This window comes from Xyrauchen texanus, chromosome 3 (genome assembly GCF_025860055.1).
Source record: "Xyrauchen texanus isolate HMW12.3.18 chromosome 3, RBS_HiC_50CHRs, whole genome shotgun sequence".
Taxonomy (NCBI): Eukaryota; Metazoa; Chordata; class Actinopteri; order Cypriniformes; family Catostomidae; genus Xyrauchen; species Xyrauchen texanus.
In genome coordinates, this window is record NC_068278.1 from 52008507 (window position 1) to 52025868 (window position 17362).

At 36.6% G+C, this 17362-nt stretch overlaps 1 protein-coding gene across 2 annotated transcripts; it reads left to right on the top strand.

Annotated features, from left to right (window-relative positions):
- The first annotated feature begins 1628 nt into the window (after positions 1-1628).
- On the top strand, positions 1629-16874 carry LOC127625922 (cell division cycle-associated protein 2-like). 2 transcript variants are annotated; one of them, XM_052101390.1, is made up of 13 exons: positions 1629-1817; positions 2102-2287; positions 3043-3173; positions 3278-3425; positions 5701-5855; positions 6053-6146; positions 7296-7600; positions 7787-7847; positions 11049-11201; positions 12589-12662; positions 13631-13705; positions 13955-14120; positions 15557-16874. In XM_052101390.1, exons 2-13 carry the CDS (start codon positions 2149-2151, stop codon positions 16039-16041), a joined length of 1986 nt encoding a protein of 661 aa, XP_051957350.1. In that variant the 5' UTR covers positions 1629-1817; positions 2102-2148; the 3' UTR covers positions 16042-16874. The 2 variants fall into 2 exon arrangements, with proteins under 2 accessions (XP_051957350.1, XP_051957360.1); XM_052101400.1 differs by having other exon boundaries at positions 12595-12662.
- Positions 16875-17362: the final 488 nt, after the last annotated feature.

Below are 17362 nucleotides of genomic sequence, written 5' to 3' on the forward strand. Positions count from 1 at the left end.
CTTTTTGGGGTTCCAAATATGAAGCGAGCGATATAACCCTTTTGGGTTCTATATATAAGTACATTATATTTTAGTATTATAGATCCTAAGAGTGTACAACAAATACCCACAACAAGTTAAGTAGGCATCTGATGGTAATGCTATGGTACTTTGAAATACACAATCAAACTAAATTATTACCAGATTCATTTATCATGGTATTTAAATGGTATAGATGGCACTTCAAAGAATACCATGGTATTGCCATGATACACGTCCAAGTCAATGGTTTTACCATGGTATCATGTTAAAAAAAAACATGGTAATACCATGGTTCCTCTTTGTTAGCGTATGAATTCCAAGGGTTATTAAGTGTTCTTGGTTAGTTTGTTTCTCATTTAACATCTATGGGGTGAAATAAAGCTGCTTTTTAATAGTATAAATAGATTTAGATATCCCTATACAAATAAAAATGAATTGATAACAAAACTAATTCTATGACAGTTTTCAAATATCCCTGCCTAAATTTGTGATTCTTCTAAGTTTCAGTGCTCTTAGAGTGTATTTGTTGTGTAACTGTATACATCATTTATTTTTTGGGGTATGCTTAGCTTTGTTTTTTTATGACTCACTAAGAATTATTCTTGATAGACAAAACAAACAATGATAAATCTGTTAAAAAAAAGGCTCAATATAACAAGAAAAAAAAAAAGATATTAGATATTCATTATTAATGGACTTAATGTCTATTATGACATTTCAGTTCATGAGGAAGCTGCACTATTATAGCCTGACGCAGCCTCCTCTATCCTGAAAAACCTGGACTCCCCTGGCATGAACATTAGAATCCTGTTCTTGGGTTTCAGCGGTGCATTCAACACATTCAGACCACAGTATCTTCATACCAACCCAGCCGAGATAAATGTCCATTCATCAGCCAGCAGATCACACTTTATGATAAACAGGACAAATCTTTTATGACGTACAAACTTCTTGTTATACTCCATATACGTGAGGCCTGGCATACATGTGTGTTCTCAGCTAATCGATATATATACATACACACACATATACATGCACATATATATATATATATATATATATATATATATATATATATATATATATATATATATATATACACATATACACACACACACACATACATATATACACACACACACACACATATATACACACACACACACACACATATACATATATATATATAAAATGGCATCAGTATAACCAAATCCTACCACCCACAACTGAAAACGGTGCCAAAATATCAGCACACTACAGCCTAATAATAAAATTAGTATAATAAATATATAATAAGTTGCTGTCTATTATATTTTTGAACTGTTTTATAGAACGTTTGGATATATTGGCTTTAGATTTGGATAGATGATTTTATTAACGTTTATGATACTTCACTACTAACGTCTTGACTTGCTTCAAATTAATTGCGAATTTATTTCTGTAATACTTTTTATTCCGCATTAAAATCTCTCCATTAGAACTACAAATAAACGTGTGAATGTGAAACAGGCACGTTTGACACGCCTCAAGTTTTGATTGGCCCTTTTGAAGCATGTGACCGATTTCCTAACCCTGATTGGCTGATTCATACGAGACGGACTGCCTGATGCGTTTGGTGAACTAGTGCTGCTCTCAAATGTCCAGAAAACTCGCATTATTTAATTTTCTATAAAAATAGAAGAAAGAATAATTAGTTGGTAGTGACTCTAAAAAAATAAGTTTTATATATTGTGTTTAGTTCAGGTGGTTTTGCGTTCCTCCAGAGCGGAAGGATATTACTGTCGTTGTAACGTGCGGTAAGGAGCAAAGTTTGAAACTTTCACTCCATACAAATAAGCCGGTCCGTATGTTTTTTTTTTTTCGTATTTTATGCAATATTTTGTTGTCCAAAAAGAGTTTCGTTGCATTTCAGGCTAAAACATTGCATATATCATCATTCTTAATATAATGATTACTTAGTGTCGTATTAATCATACGTGCACAATGTCAAATGCTTATTTGCAGGATTGGAAGATCAGGTAATCATACTGTCTAGACTATAGGATTAACTTTTCTATCTTTCATTTGTTTATTTTCTAAGATCTCGTAGCTTATGTACTATCCTCAAGCATAGAAGTCGCTGAAGCCATGGACAGCAGACCACCACTTGCAGCCCTGTCTCCCTCCCTGCATAACACTGATGCTGGAAATGTGGATTTCTCCAAACTAACTCCTTCACAGTTTGGCATATCAACAGACAGTTTCTTACCTTCCTCCAAGATTAAAGGTAAGGAACAGTTAACTGGATATAAAGGAACAGTTCACCAAAAATGAAAATTATCTTATTTATTTACTCACACCTAATGCTATCCAAGATGTGTTTGATCATCACTGATCCTCCACCTGGTCGTCTAATGGTTAGGCGGAGACCTGGAGAGGCCTTTAAGTCACATAGTCTCGCACCTACTGTGAAATTTGTTGGAAGATCGGCGATGATCAGGGGTGCTTCAGCAAGGCTGGTATCGGGCAGATTCGTCTTTGTGAAGGACGCATGAATCAAGTCACATACAAGGTTATCCTGGAAGAAAACTTGCTTCCTTCTACTCTGACAATGTTCCCCAACTCTGAGGATTGGTTTTTCCAGCAGGACAATGCTCTATGCCACACAGCCAGGTCAATAAAGGTGTGGATGGAGGACCACCGGATCAAAACCTGAACCCCATTGAAAACCTCTGTAATGGGATCAAGAGGAAGATAGATGGCCACAAGCCATCAAACAAAGCCGAGCTGATTTAATTTTTGCGCCAGGTGTGGCATGAAGTCACCCAACAGCAATGTGAAAGACTGGTCGAGAGCATGGCAAGACACATGAAAGCTGTGTCCAAATATCAGTGTATTAATCAGCCTGGCTGGTGTATCGGCCTCTTATTTTCACTATATGCCACTAAATTGCAAATGTTTTGGCATTTAAAAAGTATAGTTATTATTTGTCATGCATTACATTGAAAGAGCACCATAGTCACTCAGTTCTCTTTCTCTCAGATAAGTCCAGAGTAGCTCAATTAAAGGCAAGAAGGAGATCCTCGATTGGAGTCCAGAGATCACCAGAAACAAACTCTCTCATCTGCTTCAGAGCCAAACAAGCAACAAAAACTCCACCACGAACACCACAGGTAGATGTTATGGACCATATTTGCCATATAACAGCAAAGCATGGTGTAAGAGAACATATATATTTTTTTATACTGTGACAGAAAGGTTTCTTGTACTTTTGCAGGGAAGTCCATTTCTTTCACGCTGTGACTCTCTTAAGAAGAAGATGGCTGCTTTCCAGTGTCTGATGGAAGAGGAAGGACCGGACGAGCCAAGGAAAAACGGGGAGAATGAGAATGTTGAAAGCACTTTAGCTGAAGATTCTCTGAACGGTCTGTTTCTCTTCAAAGTTTTGATTACTACCAACACAGAAATAGAATGTCCCTTTAATTCAGGTCTTTAGGACTAAATTAAGTTGAAAGAACATTTAAAAGTGAAGTATGTCATTTCTGCACCACCAAGCGTAATTGCAAAAATAACATTGTTTTCGAAAGATCTTTCTGAATACACCTCCCTTCTGCTGTTGATTGAACAAACGTATAATTCCACCCCAAATTCATGTAAATTGTCGAGCCATTGTTTTTGTCTCTGTTTTTGAGATGGGTCACTCAAAAAAAAAAAAAGAGGAATTTTCATAGTGCCACAAATGCACATTGTTTTCTGTTTTCAAGAAAATTTACATATGAATGGGCTCTCTTATGACAATGCATTTTAACACCAGAAAGTTTCATATTTCAGCTTTTAGAGAATCACATTTTGTTATTGCTTGCTATTTCATCTTGCAGACCTAAGTCAGAGTGAAAAGCATATTACATTGATCCCAGACAGAGCACAGCAGGATGACGAACATATCAGAGAAATATGCAGGTGCTTATGGAACTTAAAATAATGTATTTCAGAGGGCTTTCAGTGTAAGCAATATATAAATGAAAACGCAAAGTAACATTTTTATTTATTTTTTGACACAAATGTAATCAAAACTTTCATGGACAGAACAGTTCAGTCTGTTGAATTTGTCACATTTAATTTTCACAAACCATGTTTTCTGGAGTTTTTTGTCACTGGAATTAAGTTTTCTTGGCCAAATTATGGACTCCAAGATACACAATAGCATGACATATTGAACGGACTGTTTTTCTTCTATTGATTTATATGTCAGAGGCAAGATTCGGTATGTTATCATGCTGTGCTCTAACTGAGATCAATAGCCAGATTCAAACAACTCTTGGTTCTATGAATAATTCTCTATTTCTCCCATGGCCATCATGCATTTTGAGTCAGCTACTGTTAAGAACAATTAGCATGCTGATTCACTATCTAAAGCGCATGCACACACACACAAAAAGAATCAGATATTTCTCCCTATGTAGGATGACCCATCTCCTTTAAATGTCATTACAATGGCCCCAAAAATTATTTGCACAGTTAAAGGAATAGTTCACCCAAAAATGGAAGTTAATTTTCTCACCCTCATGCTATCCCAGATGTGTATGACTTACTTTCTTCTACTGAGCACAAACAAAGAATTTTAGAAGAAATTTCTCCATTCTGTAGGTTCATACAATGCAACTGAATGGTGGCCAGAACTTTGGAAGTCCAAAAACCATATAAACGCAACATAAATTTAATATTCATATTCATTTTATCTTCAGAATATCTTCAGAAGCGATATGATTGGTGGGTGTCAGTGAGAAACATATCATTTACTATAAATTGTCCTCCTTGCCCAGTAGGTGGCGACATGCACAAAGAATGTGAATCGCCAATAACAAAAGAAGAAATTGGTGATTTATAGTAAAAAAAAAAAGTACTTGAATATTGATCTGTTTCTCACCCACACCTATCATATCGCTTCTGAAGATTATATGGATTTAACCACTGGAGTCATATGGATTATTTTATGCTGCGTTGCGTTTATATACTTTGGGACCTCCAAAGTTTTGGCCACTATTCACTTGCATTATTTGGACCTACAGAGCTGAGATATTTTTTTAGAAAATGTTTCATTGTGTTCAGCAGAAAAATAAAGTCAAACACATCTGGGATGGCACTAGGGTGAGTAAATGATGAGAATTAAAATTTTTGGGTGAACTATTCCTTTAAAACACACTTGATGTACAAATTTCATTGAATTATTTCACAAAATATCAAACAAATTGTCTGTAAGAAAGATGGCACACATGCACTTTTCAAGCAAAACATTTCATGAAATGAAGTTTATTTTGTTTTAAATTTTACATTATACAACAAAACTGTTAAAAATGATGATAAAATCATGCTTGGACATGTCCATAGTTATTTTGATGAGCTTCCTCTGTTGTTACTCTGCTAGGACACATTTGGGAACTTTAGTGGAGCTGACTTCATACATCCACTATAAATCACCTTTAATCCAGTTGGTTTAGAGTAATTGCAAAAATGCCTAAGAAAATTTAAGTTTTGAAGTGAGAAAGTCATCATAATATAAAAGGCACTTCATTTGACATTCTTTTAATCTATCAGTAGAATTAATATATTTTAAGTGTGGTGTCTAAATCTGTTTTGGTATGTGTCATCTTTTTGATATGGCCTTATAAACATGTATTTGTGATATTGGCTGTCCTGTAGGAAAGGAGAATAAATTCACCATGCAAATCCCACCCTCTTCAATGACGCCTCCACCCTCAAAAAAACGCTGTAGGGCCCCACCGGTGGGATGTGAGGACAAGATTACTGACTCGTCACTCCCCCACTCCACCCTCACAACGCAACCGAAGCAAGCGGTAAACACGTATAATTTGCAATTCACTGTCTGTTAAATTACCAATAGCAGATAAAGTTGTGCAGCTAAAGTGCTTCAAATGCAACCAATAGATCCTACACTCACTCTTACAGACTTTGTGTTCCACATGAATTAAATGATTCCTGAAGTCTGCATTGTGTTGTTGTTTTTTTGTTTTTTGTTTTTGTACATTTACAGGTGAGATGCTCTGAGTCTAAAAGCCTGGTTTCAGTTTCAAAGAATGACCTTCTGTCTTTACCCATGTTGTCTAAACCGGAAATTAAGCCAACAGGTAAGTAAACTGGTTGGTTGCTGTTAGGTTGTTAATTTTTAAAGATATAGTTCATGCAAAAATTTGGACTTTTTTTTTTTTATTTTTTTTTTATGTGGAACATGAAAAAAAAATATCCCAGTTTGTCAATTACTGTGGCAGTTGATTGTGACCCAAAGCTTATAAATGTACCCAAAAGTATAATAAAAGTAAAAGTCCATGAGGCATGTGTGTCATATTCCGAGTCTTTTGAAAGCATACGGTAGGTTTTGGTGATAATCTGAAATGTACTCCAAGATTAAAGGTAAGCAACAATAAAATGGATGTTTAGAAGAATATCTCGGCTCTGTAGACCCATACAATGCAAGTGAATGGTAGCCTGAACTTTGAGCATCCAAAAAGCATATAAATGCAGCATAAAATCAATGTATATCTTCAAAAGAAATATGAGAGATGTGGGTGAGAAACAGATCAATATTTAAGTCAGTTTTTACTATAAATTGTTCTCTCTGCCTAGTTGGAAAAAAGGACTTGAATATTCTAAAGATATGGATTTAAACAAAGGAGTCGGATGGATTACTTTTATGCTGCCTTTTATATGCTTTTTGGACCTTTTAAAGTTCTGGCCACCATTCACTTGCACTATATGGACCTACAGAACTGAGATTTAATTTTGGTGATAAACTGAAACGTACTGCAAGTAATTTTACTTTAAAATCGTGAAGTCCATTGCACGTTTCACATTTGTTTCATGCTTATTTACTCTAGAACATGCATTGTTATTGCTAAACAATGCAAGTTTGCGTGCATACAATCCGCTGTGAATGAGCTTCACTGTGCAAATGATGGTCTTTAGGAATAATAGTATCTATCCTATTTCATCCTTATTACCTCACTGTCAGTAAGTGGGCAAAGTTTCTGAACACTAAATGGACCTCATTCATGTGTATTTATTATCTTTAATATAAAATAAATAAGTTTGGAACAAGCTATTTTTGCAACTTGTTTTTGGCTGTGGATGTAGTTTTGAGCTCTGGAAGTTTCAGTATGTTTTAATAGTACACTGAAATGTTATTCAAAAGTTGATTCCTTATGATATGACTGCTTTACATAATTTGATTGTGGTTTATTATTTTCAAACTTCTCAACATGTACAATCTTTACCTGCAGATGAAAACGTGGTCTCCTCAATATGTAAGAAGCGTGTTCGTTTTGGTGCACCACTTTCCCCAGAGTTCTTTGACAAAACCCTCCCTCCCAGCACCCCATTGCAAAAAGGAGCCACCCCAATGTGTCCACCATCATCTACAGGACTGAAGCGTTCTCTGCTAAAGACCCCTCAAAGATCTGAGCCCCCTCTTCCCCAACCTGACTTCAACAGTTACCAGAGCAATGGAGCCTCCCCTGTCCTAGTTATTGACAGATGTAGCACTGGACTTGTGTACAATGATGATGTGTTTGAAGAGATTGAAAAGGTATGAATTATACCTTCCCAAACTAACTTCTATGCCAAAATATCTGATTGTCAATGAATCATATCACTGAATGGCTTGTGGTTTTATTTCCTGAATAGAGTGGTTCACATTGCCTGATGAATACAATTTTGTGCTGACAATGAGTTTTGAATTTCATAAGAACTATTTACCTGTGTAACTCCTCAGATCAGCTTTCCCAATTTGGATGAAGAGTCTCCTCCAAACAGACCTTCAAAGAGCTTCAAAGGTTAGTTATTAAATGATTTGCAAGTGAAAAAATTATTTGTAAACTAACCAGTGGTGGTGGCGTAGTGGCTAAAGCACAGGGCTATTAATCAGAAGGTCGCTGGTTCAAACCCCATGGCCACCACCCACCATTGTGCCCTTGAGCAAGGCACTTAACTCCATGATGTTCCGGGGGGATTGTCCCTGTAATAATTGCACTGTAAGTCACTTTGGATAAAAGCATCTGCCAAATGCATAAATGTAAATGTAACCAACATTCAGTGTGCTTTTTAGATGGCCATTAAATGTGAAGTGCATAGCCTTTGCACCACTAAAATCACCAAATGGAATGGAGCAAAATTCGGACGCGTTTTTCCAAACACTCGTCTTCCATAGTCCAGATAAACAGATAGTCCCGCCTCAAACTCACAGCATTGGTTTAGCCAATATAGCTATGTTCGGGTGGTCGGGATGCTCAAACAAAGAGCAATGTTTTGATGGTGCCACAGGGTTTAGACTTCAAGAAGTAAACGTAAAAATGTGTTATTTGAAGTTGTCTCAAGTTAAAGCTGAAATGTAAATTTTTCGGTGTAAAATGTGTTTCGATGTTTCTCTAATCACATCTTAAAATGCAGTCACCTATAAGTAAGCCATTCGTTAGTTCATTTTCTTGAAAACTGTCTCTGTGGCAGCTTAAAAAAGTTTTAGGCACCACATCCACCTTGACACACCAACATTGACTGAACCAGTGGCAGGAAGTGGGAGCGGGACTATAGGTTTGTTTGATCAACAATGGACAGAGGTGTATTTGCAAATCTGTTTGAAAACAAAGTTTATTTTTGCAATTCTGTTTGCTGACACTAGTGCCGCAGAAATTACAAACCATAGATTTAAGCTGTGATTCATATTCTTTCTATACATTTTTATATATATTCTCAGACTGTGACCCGTTTCCGCTAAACCTTTTTTTAATTTTTAATATAAAATATGTTATAACATGAATAAAAAAAATAAACATTTATCACCACTACTGCCATGAAGTTTCAAATACATTCAAATTCAAATAATTTTCAAATGTATTGAAATTAATTTCAATGTATTTTAACATTGGAAAAATTGCACACATCACCTTTGAACTTCCTAAAGAATGTTTAGTTGGCCAGTTTCCTACCATCTCTTTATATGAGCGCTAAATAAAGTATTGAGATAAATATTACTTGCAGGCAGTGTTCATTTTTACAGTTCTTTCTTTTTTAGTATAAACAAAACAAAAAGTGTCCTTTTAAATTGTCAATATTTAGTCATGACATATTCATACATTTTAGTCAGTTTTACTCTGATGAAAATGCCCTCTAATTTTAGTCAACGAAAATAATATCTTTTAGATGTGCAAACTGAAACAGACCAAATTTTAATCAAATATAACATTTAAGAAGAACATTTATAAATATTTTCTTATTTTAAACATGTATCAAAAATAAAAAATATACATTAAAAATACACCTGTTTCTTGTGAAAACCTAAGCTTCTGAAATAGTAGTGTATTATGAAAATTCTGAAGTAGGCTGTTAGCTAGTTAGGCCCTGTCCCAAATGGCACACTAAGCCCCTGTGGTCCTCCTTTTAAGTCCAGACTTTAGTGATATAAGCGAATGCAGACAGATGGGGTGCTAGTCAGAAAAGTCCATGGGGGTGCATGAGTGATAAAAGTTTGTATTTGGGACAGACTTAAATTAAGTGGTGTTTTTTTATACATTATGTTCTTCATATACACTGAGTTTTACACATTATTTGAAAAGTCATGGCATTGATAGACTTTAAACTAACTCGACAAAGAATTAGATCATTTAATTAAGAACCTCTTAAAAACAAATCGCACATATAAACAACATCCCTCTTTTGAAATATTTAGAGAACAAATAATCATGATTTAGACAGCTGGATGGTTGCATGCAGGTGCTTAAAAATGTAATGTATAGAAAGGATATCATACGTCTCACGCTGCCATAAATGCAAACATAATTATATTTATATACAGCCATACTTCCTCTGGTATAGTGTATATATCGCCGGTAGACCGAATGTCTATCAATCTTACAAGCTACAGCTATGAACAGGACAATACTCTCATGCTTTAATATTTTAGAGACAGTAATATTAAAATCCACTTCATTTTTAGGACGTAAAAGTTCCTCCAAAAAAATTCAATAAACACTGAATGCTCTCACTGATGTGGGCTCAGCCGAAGAGCGCAAAGGGGGAGCTCGTGAGACCTCTGAGTGCAAAAATGCAGAGTGGTACACCCTACTTTCTCGTGGACTTGGCAGGAATGCGCAAATGAAGGCCACGAGACCGCAAGTCCACATCAAGTGTGCAGTTTGGGACAGGCCCTTATTAAAAGTTATCCTACTGGATTCTGTATTCTTCATGTCTTAGAGGCTGTTATTCATTTCCCATGATCACATATGGTCAGCCCTAAATACAGGTCTAAATGGAGTCTAAAACATTTTGTGATCGGATCACAGAAACCACATCTGAATGTGGTCAAAAACGCATGCAACCAGATCGCATTTGAGGTGTAAACACTAATCCGACCTGTGTGCGTCTTAGCAGCATTGAAGTACCACCCCTCACCTGTTTCATTTAAGTGACCAGGTGTAAACAGCGACGTTTCTCATCTGACAACATGGGATCAGATCACCCGAAACGCATCTTAATAGCAGGTGGAAATTGGGCCTTAGTTCAAGTTCACCTGTTTATTCACTTCGCTGTGCAGATGGTAGTTGTACTATTGCATGTGTGTTGTGGATTTAGTGATTAATCTCATGTATAGCGCTTCATTTTGCATATGTTCAGCATGTTCACGCAGCTCAAGGGGGGAAATCCCCAACAAACTGGATTATTAGATTAGATGAATGAATATATATATATTTATATACACACATACAGATTATCTAGATGTTTATATCTTGCACTGTTAATATCTTGCAGTATTTTTATGTCATCATATTTTTGTCAAAAAATGCTTTAATAAAACATTTTAATTATTGTCTTTTCATCTCATCTTCGTTATCGTTGACAAAATAAAATAAAAAAACCTTTGTCAACTGATTTTCGCCAGTGATTTTGTTGATGAGGTTAACAATGCTGAAAGGCAGTAGAAAGTTTTGTAGTTTGTAGAAAGTTACTCTTGTCTAATTCTAATCGTGTTTCTGAAAATATAGATACACTCTGTGCTGAGGACTCAGGGCAATTCCAGGCTGAAGACACTGAAGTTTTGAACGCTGCATTTCAAGAGGATGAGGATGTACCATCAGATACACTGAGGGCGGAAATACTGCCATCCCGCTTTTGTGATCAGCCACTGGCTCTCTCCAGTGAGTTACACGCTCTTCTTTCCTTGTTCTGTTTCCCCCTTATTTCCCACATACTAACCTTTTCTGTGCTAAAACCTTCGAGCCAAATGGCAGACTGCCAGTGAAAGTTATGAGAGAGGAATTCAGTAAAATCAGCCTATTGTTGAGCTGATTCAGTTACTTTAGCTGTTAGAATCAGAGTTTTGACATTGACTTTTTGCGCCCTTTTCTCACACCTTGCTCACTACATTTTCAGAACTGGTATTCCAGACTGAAAACATTAGAGAAGATGATGGCAGATCTTAAATGAGGAATCAACTTTCCTTTGATCTTTTGACTTATAAAAGGTTATTGTACTATAAAAACAAAATAAGTTTCAGAACTCAAAACTTTCACCGCGCTGCAAAAAGAGCATTAGTTGAAACCAAGCTGCCTAAATGACTCGTTCTCTACTTCCTCCTCGTTGTGATGTCACACTGTGGTAGACATTTGCATCTGACCACCGCCACAACAACACATCAATGCCTAATTTACCTTTAATCACTTGTGTAGCCTGCCCAGTAGAGGTGACTAGTGAGATAGCGAGAAGAGAGCAGGTCAGTCAAGAGCAGAAAGGTAATCATAATAACAGTGGGCATTTACTGTGTTTGAAAAAGTCTTAAAGGATAAGCAGCACCACAACTGAGTGTTTCAGGTAGAAGGTCAGAACGAGGGTGGGAAATTATCATGTTTTACAAATGTAAAACTTTTTTTGTGCAAAAACTTTACTAATACCATAAGTGAACCTTAAGGAACATTTTAAAATAATTTAAAAAAGGCATGTCATAAACCCAATTAAGTCAGAGAGAGCTCCCAACTGGTGGATCATGACCCAGAAATCAGCTTCAGGTTGGTTCTGTTAGGGTTGCAGACAACCGTTGAAGAAAAAATGCTGAATGCAAATAATAAAATGTAAATAGCCATATACCGTAATGATGCATAGTAAGGATACCCAAATAAAAAGGCTCATGAATGATTAAAATAGAGGAAAAAGCCCCTCCCATATCTTTGTTAAAACACATGCGTCCAATCAAACGTTTTTTTTTTGGCCGAAGAATGGTCACATGGCAATGTACATAATACCAGTGCAATATTTGGCTGTTCCAGCCTATATTATGTTAATAATTTTGCATATTGTTGGATCTATGAAGTAATGGTTTAGATGTTTGATTTTAAGAACGTTTTTATTACATTTGTACAATAAACAAGTTTGTACTGTGTTGGGGTCGTCACTTGATTTCCAATCTAAAATTCATGAGTGCTGAAAGTACCACTGTATTAATTTCAATGTGTATATTTATAAAGAATGGTTTATCTTGGCTCTTGTGTTAACGTGTATTAGTTTATAATGTCTGACTCGCTTCTCTAGCAACAGATGCTGATCTGAAGTCGGAGTCTGCCACCAACACTAAACCAACTCGCTCTCACACTAGGAAAAGAAAGGTATGTCTTTCTGAGCTATAGGGGTTGAAATTCTGCCTGTATCAGCTCCCAGCTCTGTGCGTTTTTTTATTTATCTGAACTATCGTGGTGTGAAACTCAGCAAGCATAATGGAAGGCAGTTAAGTGTTTGTGAAGGTTTGTTTTAATGGCTGACTGAGTGATAAAGCTGATTATTTTAGAAGGGCAAAATTACCCTTGACCATTGTAAAATAATTAATCCTTAGGAAAAAAGGTTGCAATCATGAATGGGGTAATATCATACATTGACTTGATTATTTTGGCACAGTTCATTCAGATGTTTGAAAATGTGTTGGTAAAAAAACAAAATGACCACTAAACTGTATATTTGACCACAGGGATCTGATTTACTACTTTTCCTTCTTGCATAAGAGAATCAAATCAAAAGTTCAGGTCAATTTATGTATTTGGCAAGTAGGTGTGTAATACGCAGGGTAATCTCAAGTCACTCTCTCTGAGTTGATTTGAAATAATACAGCTATCTGTAGATTTTCCTTATTGCTTGCATGAAAAAATTAAAACTCAAGTTTTATATTCAGTTTAATATTTAAGATTATACTGTTTCTAGGTCACTTGTCAAATTAAAACTAATTTGTGATTTTGATCATTTTAACTCCTTTTTACAAAAGTTCAGATTTCTGCACTTCCATTTTTTTGAACACAAGTCGTTCTTGATGTTCCTTGAAACATTCTCAAATTATGATGGTATAACATGAATAATCAGGTACATTTCAGTTTAAGTGCATGCTGTCTTTGAAATAAAATCAATACATAACAAATACTAAGAATTTCTATGATTCATGTTAATTTTTCAATTCAGCTTTTCAAACCTTTTGTGCTTTTTATTGGCGAAAAAAGGATCAAAATCATCAAACGGTTGAAAAACATCAAGATGTAAATTTTTAGATACATCGGCCAGCCATAATTATAAAAAAATGTCCTTGTTCCAGCAACCAGGAGACAGTGAGCTGGAGAAAAGGAGAAGCTCTCGTACAGCAGCCACATCTGCTTCAGGAAAGATGAAGGTATGGAGCTTAAAAAGTGGATTTATGCTTCAAGTAAAGCTGACATGTGAAGAGTCCCTGTGAGTCAGCACTTTTTAAGCTTATAATATTAACGTTGGCATCAAACTGACACTGAGCCTGAAATGATAACACTAAGATGACTTGGACTTACCATCTGATGTATATATAGTAAGATTTGTCAAGAGCCTTTGAGCACGTTTGAGTAAAATGTGTACATGTTCATCACTGCTGCTTATTTTTTGTTTTCAGAAGACATCAGGGGTTAAAAGGCGATTTGGCAATAAGGACGTGGATCGCTCTCTGTATGGGAAAAGAGACTATGCCTCTAAAAACCCTTTGCTCAGTCCCATAGTTGAGACCGCGTCCATCAGTCTCAACAGCATGCCAATACAGACCCAATCAGGAAAACTAACAGGTACACTTCCAAGTCTTGCATTTATAGTTCAACCACTTGATGTGGAATGAGATTTTGGCAAGAACTCTCTTAATCTTTGCAACATTTTGTGGTGGTAACCTACGTGTTAATAGTGGTTGTACGACTACTGATTTTTAGTAGTTGTCTAGTCAAGCAGAACTCGACTAGTCGGAATTTAAGGATCAAACAGCAACCAGGACAGATGTCCCAACACACAAAGTTGTGCAGATCATGTTTAAAATAATTTGCTTTTGCCAGCAAGTGCCTTTTTAAATGATTATGCATTTAAGAATCTTGACATAGATCTCTTCAATGTCCATTCTTAGTGATAAAAGCTCAAAGAAGAACAAAAAAAAGCACTATAAAAGTTGCCCATTCAACTCATACACCATATTCTTAAAGCCAAAGTGTACATCGGGAGTCTGTGTTTCGGATCGTTCCGCGCACAGTATTTGTAACGCAAATTGCATCAGCACAGCCGTGCGGCTTGACCGTGCGTCGCCTAGATCTTTTTGACCATCGGACGCGGTCCTCGTCTGTGCGTGTAGCATGCGCTGGCCATTGACCATATTAAAAAATGTCGCAAAGCAGTTATAGTGTGCATGCTTCGAACACGTTCCTATTCATTTGCGGTCAGGAAAGTATAATTGTAAAGGCAACATGGTTGGCCGGGTCCGATCCGGAACGTGGAAATGTTAAGTATACCCGGGCCTTAAGTCTTCTAAAGCCTGAAATTCTGGGCAGTATTCACAGCTGCTGCTCTCATGATACCTATGGCGCAGGTTTGATATGATTGAGTAGGGCTGGATATTGATACAGATTTTTCGATTCGCTTATTCGATTCCAGTTTCGATTCGATATCGATTCATATGGGTATATTTCAGTTATAATGTCCTTTTTTTTTTAATTTTTATTTTTTTATCAACAACTGTTAAGGACTGAAAGTGTTTTAGAAGAGACATTATTTTGTGACAAATGGATTGCATGGATCTCGACTTTGGACAGACATTACACTGAACAAGTCAAATCCAATTTTTTGGTGAGTGGCAAATCCAATTTTTTGGTGAGTGGCAAGTGGCTGGTAATTGTTCAAATTTCAATCACATTTAGTCGCATAGCACGAAATTTAGTCTCATATGCGAGTGATTTACTTTGTAGAGAATTGTGCATATAGTATAAGATCGTCCTTGGGATTTAAGTTTCAATATCATTTGATTGAAGATCGTGATTCATCGTAAAATCGATATTTTTACCCAATCCTAGTTTCGAGACATGCAAGTACCAAATTTACGTTTGATTTGTTGACACAAAGCTATTGCTTTGAAAAGATTCTAAAATTTAATTTACTACCCAGAGTAAAACATCTCTGCTTTGGGAACACCAATCTGCAGCAGCTGTTCAAAAGCGCTCTAAAGTTCTCAATTCTCTTAAAACAGATGGAGAGCAAGACTTCAATCAAATGTGCACCGTTCCCCATAGCAAGGCTGTTCATACCATGCTAAATCTGGGGACTGTTGCTGTTGCCAAATCAGAAGATACCCTGGCCAATGAAAACAAGCAGAGCACTCGGGTTCCTGCATGTAGAAATGACTCTGGTTCAAAGGCTCACAAATCCAAATGCAACTCTAGGAGACCTTCATGCCAACGGCGTAGCTCGGGCACAATCAAGTTAAAGGGACTGAGCAGCCCAGCCATTGGCTCCACTACAGCATTAGAAGGTGTAATGGCCGATCACAACATGGAAAGCCAAGAGACAACTGAAGCTACCAGTTTGGACCCAATAAACCAAGACAATCCTGATGGACCACCACTTCATGAAGCTGAGCACTCTGAGAACAAGGAAGTTGAGACTTCCAACCATGGTACCAACTGGAGACCATACAACCACGGAACAGTCAGAGCAAAAGACGCCAAGGCATAGACTCATCCAAAAAACCCTTAAAAGTCCTTGTGTTAAGATTGATGTGGTAGAGGAAGTACACATGAATGTTCCATCAGAGATGATTGATCAAATAGAGTTGTCAGAGAGTAAGACTGGACCCACAGAGCCCGGTTTGGCCCCCTGGCAGCAGAACGACTTCAACATTGATGACATCTTAAAGCCTGTGGTGAAGAGTCGAGGTTCAGTGCGACGCAGCCTGAGGAACCGTAGGAGCATTGACCTCAAGGCTATTGGCCTGGCTTGGGTGAACCACACCTCTCCAGAGCTGAGTAAGGCAACTCGGCGGAGGACACGCAGCAGACTCAGTGGAGTATCTTGAACCACCTGTTATTCAGACCTCTGAGGAGCCAACGCCAAACCTGGGAGAACTGAATTTGTCGGTCACCTGTTAAAAGGATAGTTCACCCAAAATGTTTTGTTGTGTCTTCATTTACTCACCCACATGTTGTTCCAAACCCATATAACTTTCTCGCATGGAACACCAAAAAGGAACGTTTGGCAGAATGGCCTGTCACCATTCACTTTCATTATATCACTTTTCCAACCAATGAAAGTGAATGTTGACTGAGTTTGTCCGTTCATTCATTGTCAGTTCACAACATATTTTGTGTTTCCAAAAAGAAAGTCAGTGGGTTTCGAACAACGTGAGGGTGATGAAATTATGACTGAATATAGATTTTTGAGTGAACAGTCTCTTTAAATAACTTTTAAAAGTAACTTTGTTAAAATGGACAATGTTAATCTTATGAATTGCTTTAAAAAAGAAATACATTTTTGTTTTATTATTATTGTTTTAATCTTGATTGTTGAAACCCAACTCTTATTAAGAAGATTTTGTGATTGCTAGATTAGTTCTGCTCATTAAATCTTTTCTGCTGATGCTGTGTGGATGTTGAGGTTATTTTCCTGCGATTATCTCATGTTGATTTATGTACTGTAAATGACAATGCTGATTTGCTTGGACAATATTGGTCTTTTACTGTGTGTCTTGTTAATGCTTTGCATTTCAACAGTTTAATAGAAATGCTTGCAAAATATATATACTTGTTTCCTAGTCGCTTTTTGTGATTCACACCTGTCAGTGAAAACATTTAGACTACAAGTTATGGACATGCTTTTTAAGTATAGCATGAGTCGTGTTTCACCCCCAAATCAAAAGAAATTACACTCACAGAGCACTTAATTACACCTAGTTATTTATGCAATTATCTAATCAGCCAATCGTTTGGCAGCATTGCAATGCATAAAATCATTCCGATACAGGTCAGCAGCTTCAATTAATGTTCACATCAACCATCAG

Bases quoted from the DNA above. Each gene is read 5' to 3' on its own strand.
- LOC127625922 (XM_052101390.1), top strand. From the start codon at position 2,149: ATGGACAGCAGACCACCACTTGCAGCCCTGTCTCCCTCCCTGCATAAC. The intron at 3,174-3,277 runs GTAGATGTTATG...GTACTTTTGCAG, and splicing joins CTCCACCACGAACACCACAG to GGAAGTCCATTTCTTTCACG. The intron at 7,848-11,048 runs GTTAGTTATTAA...CTGAAAATATAG, and splicing joins ACCTTCAAAGAGCTTCAAAG to ATACACTCTGTGCTGAGGAC.